At 42.2% G+C, this 25,404-nt stretch overlaps 2 protein-coding genes across 2 annotated transcripts in view; one reads left to right on the top strand and one right to left on the bottom strand.

The window, feature by feature from the left end:
- The first annotated feature begins 2,866 nt into the window (after window positions 1–2,866).
- Window positions 2,867–25,404, top strand: part of LOC109477877 (ghrelin O-acyltransferase-like) — a 29,986-nt gene continuing 7,448 nt past the window's right edge. Inside the window, exons 1-5 of the mRNA XM_019779331.1 lie at window positions 2,867–3,092; window positions 3,328–3,425; window positions 3,681–3,745; window positions 3,875–4,007; window positions 4,150–4,301. Of these exons, the coding sequence (XP_019634890.1) occupies window positions 2,954–3,092; window positions 3,328–3,425; window positions 3,681–3,745; window positions 3,875–4,007; window positions 4,150–4,301 (587 nt within the window). The 5' untranslated portion in view covers window positions 2,867–2,953. The remainder of the gene's footprint in view (window positions 3,093–3,327; window positions 3,426–3,680; window positions 3,746–3,874; window positions 4,008–4,149; window positions 4,302–25,404) is intronic.
- On the bottom strand, window positions 7,344–22,261 carry LOC109477876 (short stature homeobox protein 2-like). The gene is given in 5 exon segments (XM_019779330.1): window positions 7,344–9,162; window positions 10,162–10,219; window positions 12,948–13,153; window positions 21,593–21,782; window positions 21,784–22,261. Coding segments are annotated over 5 exon segments (861 nt in total). The 5' UTR covers window positions 21,835–22,261; the 3' UTR covers window positions 7,344–8,806.

Genomic DNA, 25,404 nt, shown 5'->3' on the forward strand with positions numbered 1-25,404 from the left:
CGTTCCGACGGCGGTAGCGGACATTCCCGACTATTTCCAAGATGGCCGCCACCTTGTGCCGACTAGCTATTTTAGTACTTTTCTGTCGCGCTGTGGAATATTTAGGCTGATCTAAACATCGGCAACCCGGCCAATTGTGGAGTTATATTGTAGGGAAGCCCGGGACAGCAAAAAAACCGGGTCAAAAACGGAGCATCGGGCAGCCAACGGGAAATGTGCAGTTCTGCCAATGGATCTTTCCACGACTCTTGTCTGAGGGTAATGCAATGTAAGCCCGAATCAAGAGTCGCCACGGCTAGCTTTGTGGATCTTGTCTTAAGAGGGTTTGCTATGTCCTGTTCTGACTACACGCTATCTAGCGGTTTCATGCTTGCTATTGGTTGTCTTAGGCGCTAGGATGTCAGGAAACCGATAGCAATCAGATAGCAAACCTGATATACATGTTCTGTCATACAACACATAATCCGCATAAAAAGAGTCTATCCACAAAGGTTGCTATTGCGACTATATTTTCTATATACAAGTATACTATATACCGAAGATTTGTTGTGATACAGATGCCCAGTAACAATGAATTTGAGGTTAAGGAACGAACACAAGCGGCAAGAATTCAACTTTTAATAACGTTGTTTAATTGTGCTTGGCCCCACACCATGCCATATAGAAATAATCTTTTATGTTGCTTGATGTAAAATGAGGATAATTTCTACCATTCTTTCTCCAAGTCGCCAGTCGTGAGCTCATGTTTTTGATATATATACATCTACATCTACAGCGCTTTCCATATTAACATTTCTGCTCTGCTAACATTAACAGATGGTAGAATTTGTTTAAACAACGATTTCTGACGTAATATAAGTTTTGATCAAATATCGTTCCCGTCATACAGTGCTGCGATCACGTGGCAATTTATTTTCCTGACCGGAAGTCACCTACTGTCGTCACGGTTTCCAGGCGGAAGTTACGTCAACAGCAAAGTCATCATGTACGTGCCATGACCATAAACTACAACTAACTGTCTTGAATGTCGTATATTGCAACAACTATAGATACAGCTGTACTTACTTGTAAACGGAGGTACATGTACATGTATTGTTTTGGAACAGTTGCCATCTTTCTTAATCTCCCGTCCTTAGCAAACCATGGAGGTAGGAGAGACTTCTACAGTCTAACTCCACGAGCAAACTTATTCCTTGGTTTCCCATGCCAAAATATTTTTTATTACAAAGAATTCACATGACTTTATAGTGAAAGAAACATACACTTGAGCTAACAAATACTAACTTGTAGTTGGGACAACTCAATGTTAAGAAGAAATTTCACAAAAATTAACTAGTAAATATTTCCCCTTTTTCAAAATTCCAAAGGCCGCTGATGATGCTGACACAAAAAGTGACGGATCTAGCCATGATACAACATGACGGTTACAAGACATCTGGGGGTCATGACTCGTGGAAAAGACAAGTGCAAGGTAAAGACGTTTTGTAGAAAGTTTGTCTTATGCACCTGACGACTAGATAGAATCGTTTATACAGAACGATTATGGTACACCTTAGTATGAAGTATGTTTCGTCGTGTGTATAGATCGTTAATAGATATCTATTTATAGTATTGCGATATCCATAAGAGAGTTCATTCTTAAGGAACGTTTTTGATGAAATTTTACAAAATGATGTTTCACCAAAATTTTTGCTGTATCCATTGGCTAGCTCTTCTTAGTTTCTAGAAGTCTATACCTACCACCGTCCTGATTCAAAGATTTATGTATCATACAAACCTAGATGATTCAAAATATATCCATAGTTTTATCTCATTCCATGACTTATTCCCATTGACAGTCCCGTCGCATCCCTGGTGGCGGCTGATGGCCCAGCTCGGGTATATGTTCAGCGCCCCGGGACTGCTGACAGGGCCGCTGTACCGCTTCACGGAGTACGGTGGTCTTCCGCGGAAATCGGCACCTAAGGTATCGACGTTACTGAGAAGTAAAGTCATTGACCGGTGACACATGTAAATTTGATGTGTATTACCACTATATTGGATTTGATTTGGTCTGTAAAATTAGGAACTGAGCAGTCTTTTGAGACTGACTGACAGTATAGCATTACCACTAATGTGTTGGGTGTATTGTTCAGACACATGGTACTATCATTACATGGTACTGATTCATCTCGATCCCTCCTCTAGACACTGGTGCTGTATAAGATGATGATTGCAGCAGTGTTCTTCAGTATCCACGGCTTTGCTGGGTCCGTCTTTCCTTTACACAAAAATGGAGGTAAATCTCGTGTGCCCCATCATGTAATACTTTTGCCTCTTTGCCTTAGCCGTAAGTAACGTTTGTTATCTAGTCTTGCATTATCAGTGGCACACTCGTTGAGACTTTAGCTTATTTTGTGCGGGTTTTTAGCATTTATATCGGACTTTCCTTTCTTGTACTGGCGTCTTTGATACTACCCTGACAATTATACTGCCCTGCCAATTTGATACTGTCTTGCAGGGTCTTTGCAGTTATTGAGGAGCAGAGCTCTACAGCAAAGTGATCAGGGGAAATTGTTTCCTTAAGGCTAGATTCAGATTCAGATTTTATTACCAATGACATAGCAGGTACAATATAAAATCAACACCTGAATTGCGTCATTGCTTACAGATCCGCCTTTAAAATCCAGGTATAAAATTCATAATACATGCTAAAATACAATTCTAAAAGTCATATCAAGAATAAGATAAAAAGGGATATCAGGTAACCTATTTACAAAGTGTTTCTGGTGAGAGCAACAGGCACGTACATGTATGAGCGTGCGTTACAGGTCAGCTAACACAAACTCAGTGCTAGTATTAAAAGTACGAGCAGTTTTAACAATGTGATGTACGCTAGAAGGGAGTTGATCAGACAATGATGACTGTACGTAGTGTAGATATGCCAAATGCAGTGTGACAGTTCTTACCGTACATGGTCGGTGCATTAACAGACTTGGTCGTCACTGCAGATCTTGGTTTTGTGGAGGACACGCCGTTTTTGCAGAGGATCCTTTACTTGTGGATCTCGTCGTTTCTCGCGAGACTGAACTACTACTGGCTCTGGTCACTCAGTAAGTACACACTGTGCAACACTATCATCATTTTTCTCATGCGCAGCCCTCTAGCGGGACAGTGTAAAAGAATTTTTGTTTGTTTGCTCCTCCTCAAAAAAAAAAAATACATAACACCGTCGCTCCAAGAAGTCTGAGAAGGAGGCTAATCATCATCGATATAACTCTCTGCATATTCTATGCTCAATTGTTTGAGGCATGGAAACTCGTAAGCTTGATAATTTCTTTTGTTCAGGTGAGGGGCTGTGTAACGCTGCCGGCCTGGGGTTCTGCAGACAGGACGCTAGGGGGCGCTGGGATGCCCTTTCAGACTATTCTTTCTTCACATTGGAGGTACTCTTTTTGGCGACGCCCCAGGAGCGAAGCCTGCTTTATCGCATTTGCTAAGTTAAAAAAGAACCGCCTTGGTATCAAACTGCTGAACATCTCTTAATTTTGTGAGACTCCCCGAATACTTGTATTTTTGTTCTTGACGATCTTTGTATTGGTCCTGGGCTTTCAGAACATTCTCTGTAGGTTCGATATTGTTCCTTCATAAACTACAATGCAATGTGTTTCACACCTTGTCAATGTAACGTGATTTTTCAGTTGTCAACGAATATGGCTAATTTCACCCGGAACTGGAACAAAACCACTTCCGCTTGGCTGAAAAGGTACGAATTTCTCTTCATAGGCTATTGACAGTTCTTGAACATCTTGTCTTTTCACTCGACATCGTGTGCACTACCACGTCGCTATCAAGATAAAAGTTGATAGAATGTGACATGTGTGAATTCCAACAGGTTGGTGTACTACCGTTTTTCACACATGCGCACTGTGCTGACTTTCCTGGTGTCGGCCTTGTGGCACGGGCCACATCCGGGCATCTTCATCGGCTTCAGCGTATGGACTGCAGTTGTCATTGCAGACAGAAAGGTGGCGCTCTTTCGCTGTGAGAGATTTTAAGTAAAAAAATCCTAATTACAATTCTACTCCTCTACTTTTTATGATTTTATGGTTGTCATTCTACTAGTATTTTGAACTGAAGAAATCTGAATATTATTACTCTCGTTCGCAGGTGGCTAAGCTTGCTGTGCATGAACGCCTTCCATCCGCAGCGTGGCGCTTCTTGCACATGTGCATGTCATGGCTGACTACACAGTTGGCCGTCGGCTTCATCTTAACTACAATCCATCTCCAGAGCATGGGGCCCATTCTCGTTTTCTGGAGGTAACGAGGAATCAGTCATTAAATATTCTTTCAATTTTTTTTCGTGGAAAATATGTTGCCTCCACCAGGCCTTCCTACGAGGGGGTAGGGAGGGTATGCGGATAGTAGAATTTGGCAAAAAAACGGAACAATCCAGGAGAGTAAGTCCGATAGCTAGAAGTTTTCCCTCTCCGGAGGCAAATGAATTCTACGGTGGTCAAACTCCCCACGGTCAATTTTTCTCCCTTTTTTTTACTGTCTTTGAACCCACGTTGTCAGTCTGGTGGAGAATAGGAAATATGTAGGAGATCCCGATACTGAGCTGTTGTGATTTTGTTACAGCTCCATGTACTACACTCTGCCGCTAGGGGCGCTGCTGTGCCTTCTGCTGCCTGTGTGACTCCCGGCCGAGCAGCATCAAGTCTCTACAACAAAGCACACCGGCCATCCCTTGGTCATTTACTGTCATTTAATCAAATCTTTATTAAATATCAACATTGCAGACGTGCCGAAGTGCTTCGGGCACGTCTACGTCTGAATTGCATTGACATTTTACAATTGTACAACATACAAACATTTACTGTATGTCAAAGGGGAAAGGAAGAGGAGGCTACAACAAATGACTTGGGAAAATGTGGGACTTTAGAGAGTTGGGTTACGACTTGGAGGGAGTGAAGACGCAGGCACAAAAAGAAGGAAATAGAATAGAGTACCTGTGACAGTGTTGACTCTATATCAAGTTATTGTGCGATTTATATCATATTACGGTACATTTGGAGGGCGGCGCAAGTTCCCCTTATAACTCCATGGTTAACGTAAACGACTCTGAATACATGGGCTTAGTCTTAGATGAATTTGGAAGAAACCAAAAACTGAAGTAGATATAATCAACCTCGCCCTTGCTTTTACATATATATATAGGCCCTTTGGTTCTCATACACAATGTGCATGAAAATAGTTACCACCAACAATTGTCCCTGTAATGCATTCTATGGAGCTGAGAAAAACAAGACCAGTCTTGAAGGAGTCACGGTGAGACCTGTCGGATTTATATGCCATGACAATTGCAACTGACAGATACAGCAGGTGGACACATGCACGGACAAATTTGTCTTTACGTGCAGGTCGAGGACAGTGGCCCTTAATCAATTTGGCAAAGGGAAAAGTGAGCTAAACTCTAGTCTTTTACAAAAGAGGTACACAAAGTAGCTTTGAGAAACTCAGAAAGTTTGTAACTGCTTTCCAAATGGAACAAAAGTTTGCTTGGTTATGTTCCAGCACTTCAAGCATTCGTGTTTTGACAAATTCTATCGGCTCCCATTGAAAATGTTCAACATGCCAACTCACATTTGTTAGTCAGTGACCTCTACCCTTGGTTGAACCCTCGGCCTCCCTCAGCTACTAATTAAGCCGTTACCCGAGGGCATGATGGGTAATGATGACGTATGAAGCGGTGTTCTATTGTTTCAGTGACAGATCTCGCCATGTGTCTGTTTTATGTCATTTCTTATTACTTAAGTGCTGTAGTCTGTCATTATTCCTGTTGTCGACACTACGCGGTTGGATGAGTTTTGCAATTGTGTAACGTTACATGTGCCACATTTCCATAACGATTTTGGTACATTTTCTAATGAGCAATGCTTTCAAATTCTTAAATTTAAAGGGATTAAATATTGGAAGGGATTTGCATATGAAGAAAATTTCTCAAGGAAATGGTAGCATATTATAATACCAAGGTCCTTGCAAATTCCGATGTCCGCCCAAACCAAGGTACGCCTCGTCATGGTCCCGTGTTGTGCAGCGTGAACACAGTCCCCCTGTAAGTATCGACTTGTCACCAGAAACGTCCACGGTACACATTTTTATCAATTTTACGAAACATTCCATTTTACGTTCAATTTACAATGTCTGTTGGATAAGGGCCTTACCGTGGACAAGTGCTATAGTTTCTGTGCTTAGTTCTACCAAGGAGAGCCCTTGATTCTACTTGATGATATTCTTTCTTGCTTTTTCCAGTATTTGGTATGGAACTGCAATACATCAGAATTGATAAGAATGTCTATTTTTCAGCAAACCTTGGAAGAATATTGATATTATCGCTACAAATCTGTTTAGTTCAAATTTGGGACTTTCTAACATGGACCATAGTATTTCTTATACGTCGTTTTGTGTTTTGTATGTTTCAGTGTTACCCTGGACCGGAGAATCTTGTTCATGTTGTTTGAAGTTGTCAGCAGTCGCTTCGTGTACCTTTTGTTGTGTCTCCACCACTTCGGTGGGGTCACCGGGGGGTCACCTCACTAATTGGATCGGCCGATGAGTGATCGATACACGGTTGACCGATAACTCAATTCCTGCATCGCCTGTTCTATGATATGATCACATTATTGGCTAATCGTATCAGCTATATGGCCGATTATTTAATATAGACCACCACTGTGATATAATAGAATCATCGATATTTCTTGTTTTATCCTCTTTAAATCCTGCCCCTGCAATGCGAAGTCTGACACCAGGCGTCGCTTTTGCACAAGTGCAATGCCTCCTGCAGGCTGTCGTTGGGCTGACGCATCGTCATTTATAAAATCTGCCAAAAACAACGTCGTGCCGACCTACTGTGGCCCGCCTGAGCTTGTATTCATGTATAAGTCATGAGCATAATTGATTTACACTGAGAGCAACGACACCAGCAATTATAGCCATTAAACTCCCGCCCTCCGGGGATTCGGGCCGTTTTATCCATTAGGCGTTCGCCCTCCGGGAATTCCCGTCATTTCCCTGCCAAATGTACAAATTAAATCAAGCTATAATTGGGAGAAGTAGTACAGCGTGTGCCCTGCGACAGCTATCTCAAAGGAGGACCACAGAGCATGACAGAAATTGGTTGTTGTACGTCGGCTTTTTGGAAAACTTAGCGGCAGGGCAAAAAAGTCACAACTATCCAAGGGACATCTGTACTATTGCATCTACCTTGTTATTGGAATATATCACCCATACTATTGCTGTAATATGAACACAGTCCAATACAGAACAATGAATACAATGACCATAACCCCATCTCTATTGCAGTTTTAAAGATTTAATCATCATTAGCCAATCGACTGCCTCGACAGTCCCACCTTTAATCAATTTACATGGAGTTCCAGCGCCCCATATGCCGGGAACCATGCAAACATATACACACACATACTGACAATAAATATCACATTATGTACAAACATATACACCAAGCACGGATATACAAACGTCGTATACGGGTCCTGTGTAGTGGTGTTGCGATGTGTGAATGGGAGCTACACCGTGAGGGGTCCAACAATACTGGTGGGTATCTGGTCAAGCTTTCTCTTGTTAATCGTCCTCCGAATTCAGGTTGAGTGGCATTGTATTGATCTGATGGAGTGATAGCATCAAATTCCATGATTATGATTGGTACATGTCTTCAAGTCTTGCTTTTAAGCGGCTGCAATGGTCAACGTAAGGCGCTCTACTCGACAGAGTAAAACTAAAAGATGCAAGTTTCTACAACTACGCTGCTTCAAATGTTTCATAAAAATGACTCGCAAAATACCACAGCTTTGGTCAAAGTTATTGGCAAAATACAATCGTGGCTGATCTTGCTCATATGCACCCAGTGTAAAAGACAGGTAGCGAACAATACTTTAACGTATCGCATCTTGCTAAAAGGGACAGCATGGACCATGGCTAGCCATGAAATATATATTTGCACGATGGACTGTGTTCTCAAGGTTGCATGGTTGGGCCACAATAAAAATATTACACGATGACTCTATGTCAGCAAGACAGATATGGTCGCATCAATCGCTTTGTGTGTGTAAATGGCTTGGGTGAGAGAAGTGAAACGCGTTGTCAAGTCTCAAAGAGGGCACCTCATACAAAATATGCCATCTTTCTTGTCGCTTTGCTATAATGACATGTAGACATTCGACGGAGATGTACATGTAAATATCACGGATCGATCACGCGAACGTACGGATCTATCACGTGATCTATCAAGTTCTCATGCCTCCATCATGCTCAAGCCATGAAACCAGCTTCAAGTGGTACAGTTGTCCTTCACGTGATCATCACGTGGCAACAACTCGAATGCAGCTCTGTGCAAGACTTTCAATATTGCCACATTACAATGCGTCGCACATTGAATGGAATTCATTTGTTTCCTACCAAAGACTGGTAGGTGTTCAACCTCAGAACGAAGAGAAAGACTCATCTTCTGGATTTTGCACCGAAATAGAAACGTGTTACCAAAAGCAACACAATTATATTTTTTTGGCGCTTGCGATCTTCCAAAAACGCGTGTAATGCTGCTTTCATGTGACAAACAGTTTTGGGAAAGCTCGCTCATACGAGCAAAAAGTCTTAGCATTTGTATTTACTGCTCGGGACTTGCTAGTATTTATCACTTGCATCAAGTAACAAGTAAAGATGTAACACCTTCCATTCAAAGTTCTAAAACGGTGAGTTTTCCTGAGATGAAGTATGATGTGCAGGTTGACCTTTGCCCTTGTTTACAACCCGAGCGCCTCGGCATGTTTACGTGCCTTCAGCCTCAGGTCCGCGATGCTGTTGTTCTTGCTATTCTTGGTGACCTCCAGTGACCCCGCGGCCAGGGAACCAGCCATGGACGTGATGGGGAGCGCGTACGGCGCAGGCGCGTAGAGCATCATGCTTGGGTGTGGCGCATGCGCAGCAGCATCGAACTGGAGGTGTGCCTGGACTCTCTCGAAGGGCATGCGCACTGTGCCCATGTTCATGTAGGGTGCGACTCGGCAGGTGTCGAGGTTGGAGCCCATCATCATACCTGAGGGGGCAGAAACACGCGTGGTCAGATTGCCTCGCAACGCTGAACACAACATGTCTCCACCTGGGGCACACAAGAGCGCAAGTCAGACACAGTCAACACGGCAAAGTATTATCTTGAAAGTTCATTTGTGTTGGTAGAAGTCATCACGAACAAGATTGAACTTCAATTGCCAACACCAAAAACTGGATTCACCCAAATTTTTTTACTGTAATTTTTCGAAACCAAATTTTTGGACTGTACAACTCCAGTCTTTGTCAAAGACTGGAGTTGTACAGTATATAAATTTGGGTGAGTCCAATTTTTTGTGTTGGCAATTACAGTTCAATCTTGTTCATAACGGCAAAGAATTAAATGTATCCAATGCAATTTCAGGGTGGCAAAGCTGGTCATTCTTAGAAAAATACAGTAAGTTAGATCAACCCTATCCCATGGTGTACTGATATCTGTGTGGCAAAATGTGATGTCGCTGACGGAAAACTGTTGATTTTTCCATTGTGTTAAATGGTAGTAAAGGTCAATATCAGACGATTTCCTCATACGGAATTTTTTGTTTTGCCATCCTCAAACTGCATTGGATATGCCTTTAAAGTTTGAGGTGCGGGCAAAATGGACAGGAAAAACAACATACGGAAGCGATACGCGTTTTGAGACTCAAGGTCTAGAATAGAGAAAAGTCTAATACGACTTACATACAGCACCTGAAATTAGCCTTACGAAGGGGGTTTAGAAAGTCACATTTTTAGAATTTCCTTCCGATGTTATAAGATTGTGTTATATTGGAAACATGGATTGGTTGGTTGTTGATTCGGATGATGGTAGACCAATGAACGGCATAGGATATAACAAGTTAAATGGATATGGGTTATAGAACCAAGAGCATTTGGGTTCGTTTTTACGTGCAACGTGCATGCCAAAAGTCAGTTATCCACCCAGATTTCGCGTTTTGTAACTGTTATGTACGTGAAATGAAATTTAACCGTGCATGTATTTTTTGGAAAATTTGCGACCTATTTGTGACCAACAATGTCTCATTAATCTGTACTTTATAAAGTTGCTCACCTTTCTGTAACTGGTTCTCTTGTTTTCTACACTTCGCTCGCCGGTTTTGAAACCAGACCTGAAACACAAAACACAGCGCTCAGCACCAAGGACAGGTTGACTCGTAGACATAAAAAGTCTAAAGTCTCACTTGGAAAAATAAGTGGTGAGCATTCGATCTCACTACAGATATGTTTTTGATCATACACTTTGCGCAACTAATGTGCCATATCTGTTATGTTATAGGTTTCAATATCTACAATACCTGCCACTCTTTGTTTCACTGAGTCTAACCACATTACGTCTTTGACTGATGTGCCATCATAATCGTTATAAAACAAATTGATATCGTAAAGCTGGAGGACCTGTAATTAGTGATGATCCCGTAGAAGGAGGGTACTACACAGAACATACTCTCCAAGTGGAGGTTTAGGCTTTGGCTTTTTTGGCGTGTTTTATGCGTTTTTAAGTGGCTCTCTTTTTTTCTACTGGTATCTTTTTAGGCCAGCCAACGGTGCTTCGAGTGGTAAATGGTACCTGTCCGTCTGTTACCATTATTTGCCCATGTGGACACGGTAGTCCAAAGACGTCCCTGTACTTTTTGTGGAGTCAGTAAAGAATCTTTCTATCGTCTTTCCCTTGATCTAATCATTTGACCGTTGGGACACCACAGAAGATCTAACAACTATTTTTCCACCCTTCTTTTAGTGACATTCTCTGATATTCTCCATCTTTTCCGTTCCTTACCCATCTTTCTTGTAAATGCATAACGAACGGTGGCATCTTGCAATTTTTACCCACTGTAGTGGCACCATTAAATCTACTTTGATCGCTGGCGAATTAGAACCGTCGTTTGTCGGGTGACGCTACTCGGGACGTCCCCGCGCTGACACACAGGCCCGGCCCGCGGACGGATTTAATTTGGCAGGAAACGAAATTGCAGCTGATGCGGGATGACGACACGACCCGGTGATTGGAAATGAATCTGCCCTGAAATGTGGAAAATTTCATCTGCGCCGGGACCTGCTGATGGTCCTGACAGAAACGATTCCCGCGCGCGCCGAGCCCGCCAATCCGATTTGTCGCCTTGGGGACGACACAAATTGGACGAGAATAAACGGCGGGAGATGGGCGCAGCGCGGGCTAATTGTGTTGGGGCGAGGAAATACAAATCGAGTTTAGAATATTGGACGGCAGATTTGCTCCGCACAGAATCATTCCCCTAGAATTTCATCGAAAGCTAATCTAATTTCGCCGGCGATTCTGACAAAGGCCCCGCGTACCGTGGACCGACGCGCGGTAACCGTCGCATGTGAGGCAAGTTCTAAATCTTGTCAGCGTGACAACACAATGATGTTGAGACGTCTTGAAATGACAACAGGCCTTCGCCGAGGTAGTTTGATTAAGTTGTGAGTGAATGTCTAGACTGCAGATAGGCGAAATGTACTGGTTTGTGGTCAGGTTTGAGAAGACGTTGAGTATCGTGCTTTCTTTAGTTACGCATTTTTAAAAACCACTGGCTAAATAGCGCCTTTTGCTACTTTGTTGATATTTTCATTATGAGAGAGAAACTAGATAAATGGAATACAACTGCACAAATGAGCGAAAACGTATTACACACGAAGAACACTCAAATGAAATAAATGATCGTTTCGTAGATTTTTACGACCTCATTTAAACGCTTGGAAATCTAGAACTTAAAGTGTTTTCTGCCCTGAAGTATAATATTATGTAGAGGTCAACCCCTAAAAAATAGTCTTCTCGTCAAGACTTCGAAAGCAAGGTGACCCCACTCCGACAGTCCTGTCCTCCCCCGGAACTCCAGCCTAATGGCGCAAAGTGTACTACTTTTCATCATCATTACGATCATGATCATTGCGTCTTATGTCCGGATCTCATCAGCCGACCTAATGCGATCCGGTATGATATCAGTCACCTTGATCAAATCACCGGTCAGAGAGGAGATTCCGCTGACACAGTGCTAACGTATCGTCTCAGAAACGGGTGGGGGTCCCTGAAAATAACCCGAAAACTAGTAGTACGTACTTCAGGTTTAGTCTCCACCAGACTCCTTTGCAGGCTAGATAACTAGTTGAAATCGGCCTAAAAAGGAATGTAACTGGCCAGGGGAGTTAGCCAGACACACTGGACCCTCTATGGTCGGCTATCTGCCCTAGTCAGATATAGTCTGTATAAGCCACCTCGTGTAAAATCAAGGCAACCCCTGTATCTCAGGCTCTTTCTAGTCGCTTCTGAGGCCTGATTGAAGCTACTTAACTGGATCATTTTTACCTGTACTCTACCCTCTGACAGGCCTTTGACAAGGTTAATTTCCTTGTAATTTTACCTGTACTCTTGCCTCTGACAGGCCTTTGACGTGGTTCATTTTCTTGTAATGTTACCTGTACTCTTGCCTCTGACAGGCCTTTGACGTGGTTCATTTTCTTGTAATGTTACCTGTACTCTTGCCTCTGACAGGCCTTTGACATGGTTCATTTTCTTGTAATGTTACCTGTACTCTACCCTCTGACGGGCCTTTGACAGGGATTTAACTGGTTCATTTTCTTGTAATTTTAACTGTACTCTTACCTCTGACGGGCCTTTGACATGGTTCATTTTCTTGTAATTTTACCTGTACTCTTGCCTCTGATAGGCCTTTGACATGGTTCATTTTCTTGTAATGTTACCTGTACTCTACCCTCTGACGGGCCTTTGACAGGGATTTAACTGGTTCATTTTCTTGTAATTTTAACTGTACTCTTGCCTCTGATAGGCCTTTGACATGGTTAGTTTCCTTGTGATTTTACCTGTACTCTTGCCTCTGACAGGCCGAGTCGTTGTGAGAGCTCCTCCCTCATGAAGGCGTCTGGGTAGTGCGTCTCGTCGAACAGGCGCTCCAGCTCCTGAAGCTGCTCCAGGGTGAAGTTGGTTCTGGAGCGCCGCTGCTTCAGCTTCCCGTCCTTCGAGCTGGGCGACTCCAGGTCGTCTTTCTTCTCACCGGGTTTGGACGGGTCTGGAACAAGGCAGGGATTACTGTGATTATACCAGTCCTAAGAACGGTCGGATAGATCTGAAACAATGGCAGAAGTTCTAATTTCGTATCTGTGAATGCACATGTGGTTGTCTTTCTTCTCACTGGGTTTGGACGGGTCTGGAACAAGGCAGGGATTGTCATTTTATATCCGTGGTTAGTCAGTCCTAAGAACGATAGGACGGAGAAGTTCTAATTTCGTATGTGTGACTACACATGTGTGTATCAGTCCTTGAGGTCGTCTTTCTTCTCACCGGGTTTGGACGGGTCTGGAACAAGGCAGAGATTGACGAAAAATGTCCAGCATGACATAGAAAATTATTGATGAACTGGTGGGCGTACCAACTACTAAGTACCTAATACGTACCAGCTCAGAAAGAACAAGAAACAGTCATGTCTTCAACTATCAGAGTTATCATCCAAGAGTTGAGGTGTCCGAAAACCCGTTTTTTTCCAAGAACTATCATAGAGTGGGCATCACTTGAAAGCTTTAAACAACTCCTGCAATTAAATGTGCAAAGATTGTGTGTAACAAGTCGTTCGGTGTGAAATAGCTAGCTGCCGCCGCGCCGCGTGCCTGGTGTGTTACGCCGAAGGGCGGACATACCGGCTATCCTGATACAGATACAGGATATGGTAACTAAAGAGGATATGGATTTAATACCCCTGTCCTTAATATACGACAATACAGTGCTACGGACTACTATTAGTTTAAGGCCGTACAATCAAAACGCATTCCCCTTTTACGGGGACGAAGCTCAGCTTGCCACCTTGTTTCACTTCAGATCCGAAAAAAATCAAGTACCTGTCATTTTTTCATCACCTCCATTTCTTAATTTTACGCAGAGCACACCTGCATTTCGTCACATACACACAGCACTCAGCTTCGTGTTACAAAATTCGCGGTAACGAACTCTCCTGGGAGCAATTTTCTACACAGGTACTGAGTTGATGCCTCTCCCTTTGAAGTGTTGCTTGTTCGTTCACGCCCACACACCTGTGTGTGAGCCACCTTGTGTAAAATCAAAGCCATTCCTGTTCTATAAAATGCCTACTGTGAGACATTAGTCACTACAGCCCTGTGATTTTTGTGCTACCTTGTGTTCTATAAAGGTGAACACTTTATTCACGTCACACTGAGAAACCGGTAGATTTAACTTTACTAGGCCTCTTACTTAGAAATATGTTAGACTTCCGTCGAGTCTCAAGCATATCTTGACCCGAATACAACCTGTATCTATGGGTATCTCAAACATATATTGACCTGTGTACAGCCTGTATTTTTGTATGACTCCCTTAAAGCAATCTGACTTGCGCATGCATACAACCTGTTTCTCAACATACTCAATGTCTTAACCTGTATCTATGCTTCGAGGACTTGTTATTAAGCCTAGTTCCAGTACGACAAGGCTCCACACGTACCAAAGATAGCTCGGTTTATACAATAGGGAAAACAGTGTTGACAAACGACAGCGCGACCTCGCGGTGACACCTGAAGAGACATGTCCCCGCCGCGTCCCCCCGGGCGTCACGCCACCTGGCGGCGTTCTATCTGCCCTGCTCTGTAATCTTCTCATCACCGAGGCAGAAATTATCTCTTTGCCCTGTTCCTGACCCCGGTAAGAGCCGGCGGATCCAGCTTTTTATTCTGTAAGGCTCATTCAACTCTGCAGAGTTCTACATGATCCGAATAGAGATAAGCTCAAAGAACACACGCAGTAATTTAAGATAACAAATCAATCCTCCAAGCGTCATTTTATCACCGCAAATAGCAGCTAGTGTGAAGAATTCTGCTTCTGTGTCTTTTTTACAGGTTATTGTTGACATTATACAAAAGACTGTCCAAAATAGATATAAACAAACGTTCTTTTATGCAATCTTGTCAAACAACAAATCGGCTATGAATATCCTCAATACATTTAGGCACAGATTTGCAATGAAATGGTTGAACGTTTATTTCAATAGTCATTTCCATATATTTTTAGAAACATATCATATACCTAGTCCACTGTTATGTAGGTATACGTGGTGCATTATATCCCACCCATTGTTATTGGCTGTATATGGAAATACCAGACCGTATATCCTTGTATAAACTCGCACGTATTTCTTCATTGTACGTCTACTCAAAATATCTCCAGTCGGTAACATCTGAGACCTCGGACGGTTTAGCCCCATACTGTAGGGACGTCTGCAGACATATTGATTCAATAAAGTCGATTCTACGACTTGGAGAAATATCTTTTGCAGACGGTTCTCAATCTTATAGGATTTTGCGAGCATCGTTTACTATGTAAAGACCAGGCTCGACCTACCTGAGCGATCTGTATTGTTGTAGAATGATGCAATGGAGCATTTCGACTAAAACAAACTGTCCAAAAATCTGTTGGTAACATACAAAAAATGACATAGATTCTAAACGCAAGCAACACTCAATAAGACCTAACAGATGAAATTAAAAAAAGTACATCATTCTATATAACGGTACAGTATATCAACACCACATATGAATACAGTGTAGTTACAAACGCCAATGGTTTTACATTCGCTAAATAATAACAAATAGTAGAGCTCTGAATTGAGGTGCCAATGATGTCACAAACGACTACAAATTTGTACGTTTGCGTCTTTATATTCTTTCATAGATTGACTCCAGTTTTCCCTTGATTAGTATAGTGTTCGCGTCATTCTTGATTATGACAATTTTGGATGACAAGGGCAGCTTTTGCATTTGCTTCTTGTCTTTTCCTCATACGTGTTTGTGTTACACTGGAAGATATGAGCTGTGGGCATTACGGTATTTGCACCAAAAATATACTCTAAGACGTTATGCCACTATGAAAAAACGAGAAGGGGTAAATACGAAAAATACTAGTAGTATCAACAAAATGATCTTATACTCAATATTGTATGTTGTCAGAGTAGCTTACTGACGGGCATCTGTGTTACTTCATTTTGCTGTATGTTACACTATATGGTTATTCAGATGCCATTTTATTGGAATGTGCCTGAACCGATCTTTTATAGAACTGTATATATGTGTGTGTGAACCATTTACTGCATCAATATTGTAACAGAGCGACGTGCCTACATGTTAACATAAAGACGTGGTACCTAACGGTATAAGTGGAGAGCGAATGCCGTCCAAATCACTATGGAATCAGGCACGATGGACAGCATTTTGTACAACTACATTATATAGTGAAAACAAAACAATTTACTCTAACAGGTGTGTAGAATTATTAGAAAAAAAATATCAGAAAACAAACCATATTGAAACCCCAAAATACATAGAAACATTACGTGTTACAAACTGGTGTAAATATGTGATTTTATAGTTACTTGTCAGCCCTGTCTCCTTTATGCTGAATCACATATGTGTGAGCGACATAATAACTTGCAATTCTAAGATTATGAACTATTGGACTGCTGGATTCAAACATACTGCTGGATTCAAACATCTCTATCCACCGTCCCTGCCCGTAGCCAGATACGAAGACCGTATCGCCAAAGCTTGCCCCGCTCCTCGGCAAATTCGAGCCTGGCTCCCCCGCTATTTTCTCTCCATAACGCGCTTCATTCCCCGCTCAATATACCAGCCGATCATTTGCAGTCCCTCCAGGGAACACAGCCGTACCACCAATCCATGTAATCTCCAAAATGGTCATGATTATATCATTCCGAGAGGATAATAAACAAATCGTCCGTAATCTTCCCTCCCTGCGGCTGTAGGGTGGCGTGGTTCCCGCCCGCCCGGCGTGACCGAGCCGCTACCGTGTCCCATGCAGCTAGCGCCGTGTTTCCTACGCATGTTTCCGTCAATTTAGCTCGTTTCCGTTATCACAGATAAGCTAACATTTTGAAAGGATGATCACCAAAGGAAAAGAGCAATCGCCATCATGATTACGCTTCCTGAATGACTGTAACTAATCGGTTATTACACCGAGCATCGGTAGCTGAGAGCTTGCAACAGGCACCGCGTGAACCACACGAGGGGGATATACCTAAATATTCGCACTAAAAAGCAGATTAGGAATATTTCTGCCACTAGATATTTCTTCCACATCCATTCCTTACATTTAGAGGCAATGAGAATAAGTGAGAACAACCGTACAGGTATGGTATAGTGCAACCCAGCCAAGCAATCAGGGGAATTCTAGTACCCAGATATGTTTGCATATTTTATGTGGTACAACTGAGGTTTCGAAAACAGGAGTATCAGTATCTTTAAACTCTAAAATCCCCACGGATAATCCGGATTATGCTTTCATCTGGTGTTTGTACAATAAGTTAAAGACTTATGCAGACGACATGTTCATAATTCAATCTTGTCGTCTGGTAGATATTTTGCAGACTGTTAGAAACAGCAGGTCTGGGCTTTTCGGCTACCTTCGCCAAATCATAGTCCGGTGAAAATGGTGAACGAAGTAGTGCTATGTGTTGCAATTGAATCAAGGTCCTTTTTGTTTTGTGCGTATTTAATACATTGCAAAACTGTATTCCAATGTAGAATTTGAGGATATACTCCGAGTACACAACACACATGTTATTTCAAATCAATGTACTGAATTATTAGGTGAATGGCTGGCACCTAGTAGTGAATATTATGATGAAATATATATCATAACAATTTTCAACCGAAATGATTTATAATTTTGATTTTAAAAAGACTGAAAATGCTTATACTTGATTGCCAGATGTCGATATTTGCAAGATGAAAATTTCATATTTTCCCGGATGCGATACAATCATTGCAATAATTCAATTAGTTTGCCGCTATCCATGTATTTAGCTGTCAGTCTTCTCTTGAAAATGATTTCATCGTAAAAATTGATGATATTTATGTTACCTATCAATATGAAAAAACTGTTGATCTGTATATGTTTGGATATTACATTTTTTGTTCCGTGTCGCTAGGACAACGCTCGGGATTCTAAAACACCTTCTAGTTTGAAAACATGTTCTAGTCCTATGTGTTGATGATAGCTGTTCTATCTTCTTATCTCTAGTTGAACATCTGCAGATTTTAAGTGTTGGTCGCGTGACATGTCTTGGCCGCTTTTGTTGCACTATTGTGGCGGTTCCATGTTACTATTGTGTACTTCTCTTGTCTGCCCTTTGTCAGCGGTATTGTGATACCGTAAAGCGGGGAGAATGAATGCGGGCGCCGGGTCTGTTAGCCACACGGTACCGAGCATAGCGAGCGGGCACGGCAAACTTGTCTCCCCTTATAACCCATCCTCCCGTCACTGTCACGATCTTATCCAGCGTAAACAATAGACAGGTATTTACAATGGGCTAGTATAAACATACCTGTACAGAATGAGAGATCCTGTGGTTGATATGGTTCAACAATAGGTTTTAGATAATGGAAACGCAAAAACTTACCGTTAGTTAAAATGACAAGCATATAGTCTATGTAAATAACGGTTACCGTTTGATTCACATTATAGATTTTCTTTATATTTTATCCAAATACTAACATCATGTTTTCTGTTATATCAAGCAAGCTGTTTCTGAAATCACAGTCCTACCGTAGAAGTAAATGATAGAAATAGAAGTATTTTGTTTTAGAATAATTTTTAGTGCTTTACCCGAGTGCATCAGCGTTGATTTGAACTACGTAGCTCCACAATACTAGAAGGCAGTTCCTTTGTCTATGAAATCTTAATTATCTAAGTACAGAGAACATCTGAAATTGCATGATATTATCGACCTTTCTCCTCTAATATCGCCTCCGTAATATTAACTGATTTTTAGTGCAAGTAATCCCGAAGCCATTATGTAAAATGTAATTTGTTGACTCTTTGAGAAAATTGAATGATACAGCCAGAGCAGGGACAATGAGATATACCGGCATTTTTTCATCAACAAGACACAAAAGAAAACTACTCTTGGTTAACGCGTATTCTTTATTTCTCTCAAAGAAATTTTCAACCTGTAAAATGGCAATTTCTTTCTGTTTATGACGGATATCAATAGCACTAAATATGCATCTACGTAGTGTTGATAGCCGGACAAAAATACAACGTTTAAAAATTGAACCATAAGAACGAAAGGCTTGAAATGGTCATATTTTTGATAGCAGAGCATGAATAATTTAGTAAATGGAGTTATCCGGAAATCTATAACATGTGGTCGCGTGTATGTGAATCATGTAGTACATACACACTACCGACTATAACAACACGCACATGCTACTTGCTACTTGTCCTAAAATGCAGTGATATATTTTCTCTACAAATGGTTCCGGAATGATCTACATGAAATGAAATAAATGAAGTGAAGAACTAAGAGGCTTTTTGAGTAGCTACGATTTCGTCAAATGCGGCATATTCTCCATTTGAGTAATTTCTCATGCGTGATACAACATTTACAAGGCCAAATATTTCATATAGTAACATTTAGCAACGAAAACCGCTCGGGCTCTTCAATAAGATCCTAATTGCAATACTTAAGCATTTACCAACATGGATGTTTTTTAGTTGATCGGCTCGTATATTTCCACAGCTCAATTATGTAATTAAAGATGCAGAATATGAAAAATAGTTGAAATAATATATAAAAATGTACTGAAGAAATTAGCTCGGAGATTTAAAGGCCCAAATAAAAAAAACATATAGTTCTTCATAGATATTCTCTCCTGTGATATACATTGTACATCATACTTTGACATTTTTTGCCCTCAGAAAGACGACTATCTCCCATGTGACGGTTGAGATTTTAAATTACTCTCCGGACCAACCACGTGCACCGACACATCAGCCTTGACAACGCGAACCAATGTGACATTGACAATGTTACATCCCAATTTTGGATTCCATCGCCAATGTCACACCTCAATGCCAGATGCACCCTGTTTAACGTTGCCTGTGAAATATTACGATAATACCAGCGACAGAGATACCCTAAACAAATATATTAATCATTTTTTGATTGACAAAGTATATATGAACAAGTAAGCTAGTGAGGGAGCCGTCGTTTAGAAATTTACAAAAGATTTTCCATTTTAACTTTAACGTTCTTTTAACAACAGTTGTCTTGGCGCGGTGTTACCTAAATATGTACAATCGTGCAACATTTTCATCGACGAATATCACAAACTAAATTGTAGTGATGCACGTACGTATAATGGAATTCAAACATCACAACAACGTCTTGTGGTAACACTTCGATGCTAGGATGGCATCAAACGTTATAGTATGGCAGTACGTAAAATGCTCATGGTTGTAAATGAACAACTTCATTCAACCTACCAGACTTTTGCAGCAAAAGTCGAGCCAAACAGAAGCCTATACTTTGACGTATTGTATTTGTGAATGGGACGAAAGTGGAAGCTAGAAACGGGTCCGAATTTGAAGGCAAAGTAATTCGTCGGACGAGTTTTGTTGCGTTTTTTTACCCCAAGGCAAGCCTTATGGGTATGAATAGAAAATGGACGGAAAAAGAGCAACACTCATGCATACATTTATATAAATGGGTTTTCTGTTAGATGGTATTGATATGATAGAAATATCTGCTCAAACAATGTATTTCTATTTGTCACAAAAGTATTCATAGCATGGCAGGGTACGTATGTTTACAGGGCGACTTTTGGTTCTGATTCATTCTGTTTTGACATGATTTCAGTTTTCGAATGTCTGACAAAGTCGTGATCTAGATCAGAACTGAGACCACGATAATCATGCCCAGTCTCTTACATATACTGGTGAAAACAAGAAACCGTTGATTTCTTAATCAATGGAGACATAAAAATATAAGCAAATTTCACACAAGTGCAACGTTACAAATAGTGTTTTTTTGTGGAAAAATGGACAATTATTTTAGGCAAACCGTGATGCTTTTTTGTGGGTCATCGTTGAAGGAAATATGTCGTGAACATGATGTAGCTCTGCCACAGTTTAAGTCCTGGTATAACGTATGTCATGTGGGCCGTAGGACGATGTGTAACATAATACCAGCGCACTGTCGAGTCCCATGCTGTACAGTTAGGTCTAAGAAAAAACTAAGAAAAATATGTTTTATCACTTGTTTTTAAAACCACGTGTAAGTGAGAATTCTTTAAGTCAAAATTTGCTATCTGCATTTTTCGGTCTGGAATTTTACTTGGTTTATCAGAGTCAAATATGCTTTCATCGACAAATTTGCGTCAGTTGAAGACGCAACATGTAGCAACGACAGTCGCACGCACGCAACTTGTTGTATCAGCGGAAGAACTCGTGTAAGATTTAGCTATATATAGTGACTCGTTTAGTAGGTCTAGAGACGAGCTGGGTTTTGATAAACTTATCATTGTCCTGATATGTGTGTGTAACGTTGACGTGGGGTTTGGTTCACTTCAACACCACGGTCTGATCTGTGCGTACTTGCATGAATCGTTTCTTGTTTACGTTTTTACCGGAGTGACGGCGGGACACTTACCTTTGTTTTCTGGGCCTGGACTGTTGTCTCCTGCCCCCAGACCCACGGGAAGCCCCGGGGACCCCACGGGGCAGAGATCGTCCCCGTCTACATCGGACTCAGCTCCCGAGTCCCCGTGCCTCTGGTCTATGTCCCCCTTCAAGTCCCCTAGAACTTCCTTGTACGTCCGCTCTTCGCGTATCTCCTCCGACCTTGTCCTTCCCGTCGAACGATTTGGACACAAACGCCGTCAACTCTTCCATGGTTCCTCGGGAGAGGGTCGCAGGTAGGCCCGACCGAAATTTCCGGTCTCCCCTGTCTCTAGTCAGGCTGGGAAACTTGTCTGCGGGGTCGAATCCTCCCGTCACTTGTTTCGTCACTCCTGGAAGTCTGACTTTCGTGGCGGCGGGGGAAAGTTTCACCGTCTGTGCCAGAGCAAGTCGCCGCCGCTGATCGGAAAGACTCTACTACGGGCCTGGTTCTGCTGGTTGCTCGGGAGAGGTGGCGTGTAGTTCCGAGAGAAAGCGGTGGACTGTACGGTCTGGCTCCGCCCAGGACGACGATCCCGCCCTTTATACAGCTCTGCTCTGAATGATTACAGCTCTGGCTCACGGCGTAATGAAATTACTCCATAATGGTGCTGATGTCACGACTGCCCCGCACCTCTCTGCACAGCCCGACCCCATTGGCTATTAATGCCCGATTGACAAGACCCGCTAATTAATAAATCAGCCCGAGTTACCCGCATGCCCATTACTTATCGCACCATCTGATAGACCCGGCTAACGCGGGTTCCCGGCCTGCACGGCAGCACAGAGGCTCCCGGTCGCCGCGAGGTTCGATTTTTGGCCCCGCCTGTCAGGGACCACGTGATCGGTCGTCCCTCGTGCCCAGGACAGGTCGCGCCGTGATAGCCTCCATCACTAGTCTCCACCAGACTCCTTTGCAGGCCGAATTAATAGTAAAAATCGGCCTAAAAAGGGGATATCATTGGCCAGAGGAGTTTGCCGGTCATAGAGGGTCCCATTTGCGTGCTTTCTAGTATTTATTCACCCTGCAAAGGAGTCTGATGGAGACTATCCGTCAGACTAAAACAACGCGCGCGGGTTCAAAAACTGTAAAAGTTCTACCAAACAGCAGAAACAACAGTAGAATGTTCCCGAATAGCGGGAGAATAATTGGTCAGGGGAGATTGGCGACCGTACAGGTCATTTGCCTCTTTGACTGAGTCTCCTGGCCAATCATTTTCCTTTTTTGCCGACTTGTTACCACCGTAGGAAGGCCCGGAGGCTGATGCTGTACTATACCAGGACTGTGTCATGCGCACTGTCATCAAGCGAAAAAAAATCGAGCCCCACACTTTAGTTCATGGCTTGGTACATGGTTCATTACACGTATACAGATCATAGAGCAATCGAACTTCTAAAGATACAGGCAATTTTTCGTATGTTCACAATGTTTTCCAGTATTAAGCCACGCACCATTTCAAGCTGTGTTGGAAGGACCAGGTGGTATCAAATATAACCACCCAGCAGTTTCTTTTTCAAATTTTCATTCTTTTCTTAACGATATATAAGGTTGATTCGCTGGATCAAGTATAGGATCATCATTGAAGTAAGCTCTATTTCGTTGGGTTAGTATTTTTATTTTTTCATAATCTTTTTACATTTTGTATCTGATTTTGAAAAGTTCGTTTTTTTTCTGCTGTGAAAAAGCTAGGCTGTTACTGTGTTAGTATTCTAGATAATTCTTTATAGAATGGCATAACAACAATAAAGGTGTCGTAAGTCTTGACCAGTTTTATTTGTTCAAATACCAAGAGTGCTGTTTTTTCTCAACATCTTTATGTATAAGCTCCGCTCCTAAACGCAATCGGAAATGACTACTTTGCTACATAACGTTTTTGCGGACACTTTCAGCAAAAGGGATAAAGCACACACGGGAGTGCTAACAGACTCAAGTATCTATCTCTCTGGCTATTTGTTTATACTTATAGCGATGGGGGCTCAACATGGAATGGCTTTTGATGAGTTTTTGAAAGGTACACCTAACCTTACTACTGGGAGGTGTTGAGTAAAATCGTCGTAAGGGAGCTAGGTGGGTTAGCTGGCGTCACCAGGGTCTATCCACTTAAGGACCGGGTTCTGGTCTATCTCTGGGCGCCGCCGTGCCGCGCAGGCGCGAGGTGATGACAGATGAGGCCGAGGGCAACTGGTGGATTAACGGGGGCAGTTCGCGCTTGCGCAGTGAAGGCGGCTGCGGCGTCACGGTAGCCAGGTTAGGGACCGTTAACGGTGCCCCTGGTGGCGTCTTTCTTGAACTTACCTTTAAAGGCACCCTGTGCAGTTTTTAGGGCTTGGAAACCTGATTTTTCAAAGTCAATATTCTAGTCACTTATCTACACACTGAGTTGAAAGCACACTATCCCAAATGTATATCGACATTCACGGAGCAAAAATTCCCAAAATTCTGACGGAAAATGGTTACTGGAAGGGCCCTGGGCTGATTTTTAGGGTACCACCCATAAAATAAAGGACTCATCTTGGGGCTTGTTTCTGCAGTTCTAAAAGCCCAAGGTATGAAATGCTGATGAAAATGTGCTAATATGAAGAGTATCTGTAAGCAATATCATTTGCCTTATTCAGAATATATCCAGTTTTGCTGCCCAGAGATTACATTGGATGCTATCTGGGAAGGTGTTTCAGTCGTTTTTGTACATTTGATATTGTGGCCAGTAAATCTTTATTCCTGCCACTTAAACACGTTTGTCAGATCTTTATCCTAGGTCATATATGCCTTTGACAGGCCAAGGATAAGCCATGATATGCATTTAGCTTGAATGAATCATATAATTCGAAATAGTCGTCGTTGATATAAACAAGTGTCGGATTATGTACATTACATGATACATAGTCTTCGGTATGGGTTTTTGGCTGTTTGGCCAGAAGCGACAATTTGACAAAATTTGATTGTTGTGCTTATATTGTAGGGCAACATTGTGTAAAAATTCGCTGGGGCCATTCTCATGTACTTTACACTTGTTGGAAATCACCAATACAAATGTCCAGCACAAATTGTTGAGAAACAAACAAAAAGTGAAGTGAGGACGTTCCTTTTCTCGTTGGTCACGCAGCATCTGTGGACTATTTTTGTCGTCAAAAGACTTTAGAAAATGATGAATGAAGGGTCTTAAGTACAATTACTCCGCTTGGGACAGATGTACATGTCATCCTACCGGGCCAATAGAGCAGCAAGGTTATCTTCGGTTGAATGCTACAATGATCAGTTTCTTAAACCCTTCTTTATAATCTCCAAGTAGATCTTATGGCTGCAAGACAGTACCAAAGTGGCAAGGCGGTATCATTGACAGGGCAACATCCAATGCCGGACTAAAATAATATCTGTACGAAAAATAAAACCCGTTAAAAACGCCTAAACACGTTAAAAGTAAGCCCAAGCATAAACCTCTGTTTTGCACTACCGACGATCGGACAACTGTCTGCGGGCATCCAGTTGAAACAGGGCCTGGCTACCAACAAAATTCCTGAACTCAAACTTCATACCAACTCGCATTCCGGATGAGTAGATTCACCAAGGAGCAACTAGCCACGTCTTGGAATGCCAGTTTTTGTCTTTACGGCTCTGCGAGGCCGACTATCAACTTAAGTGAACACCAGGGGCCCATGCTGACACGGTCTGGTCTCCCCCGTCTCCCCTACATTACTGCCCAATTAGAGAGAAACATTTCAATGCGCGCAGATTGGCGCTGACTCCGCCACTGTTGGCCCCATTGTTGCTCAGCCTACAAGTGTACTTTGACTCCCCGCATGGGC

This window comes from Branchiostoma belcheri, unplaced genomic scaffold (assembly GCF_001625305.1).
Source record: "Branchiostoma belcheri isolate BF01 breed outbred unplaced genomic scaffold, Haploidv18h27 scaffold41, whole genome shotgun sequence".
Lineage (NCBI taxonomy): Eukaryota > Metazoa > Chordata > Leptocardii > Amphioxiformes > Branchiostomatidae > Branchiostoma > Branchiostoma belcheri.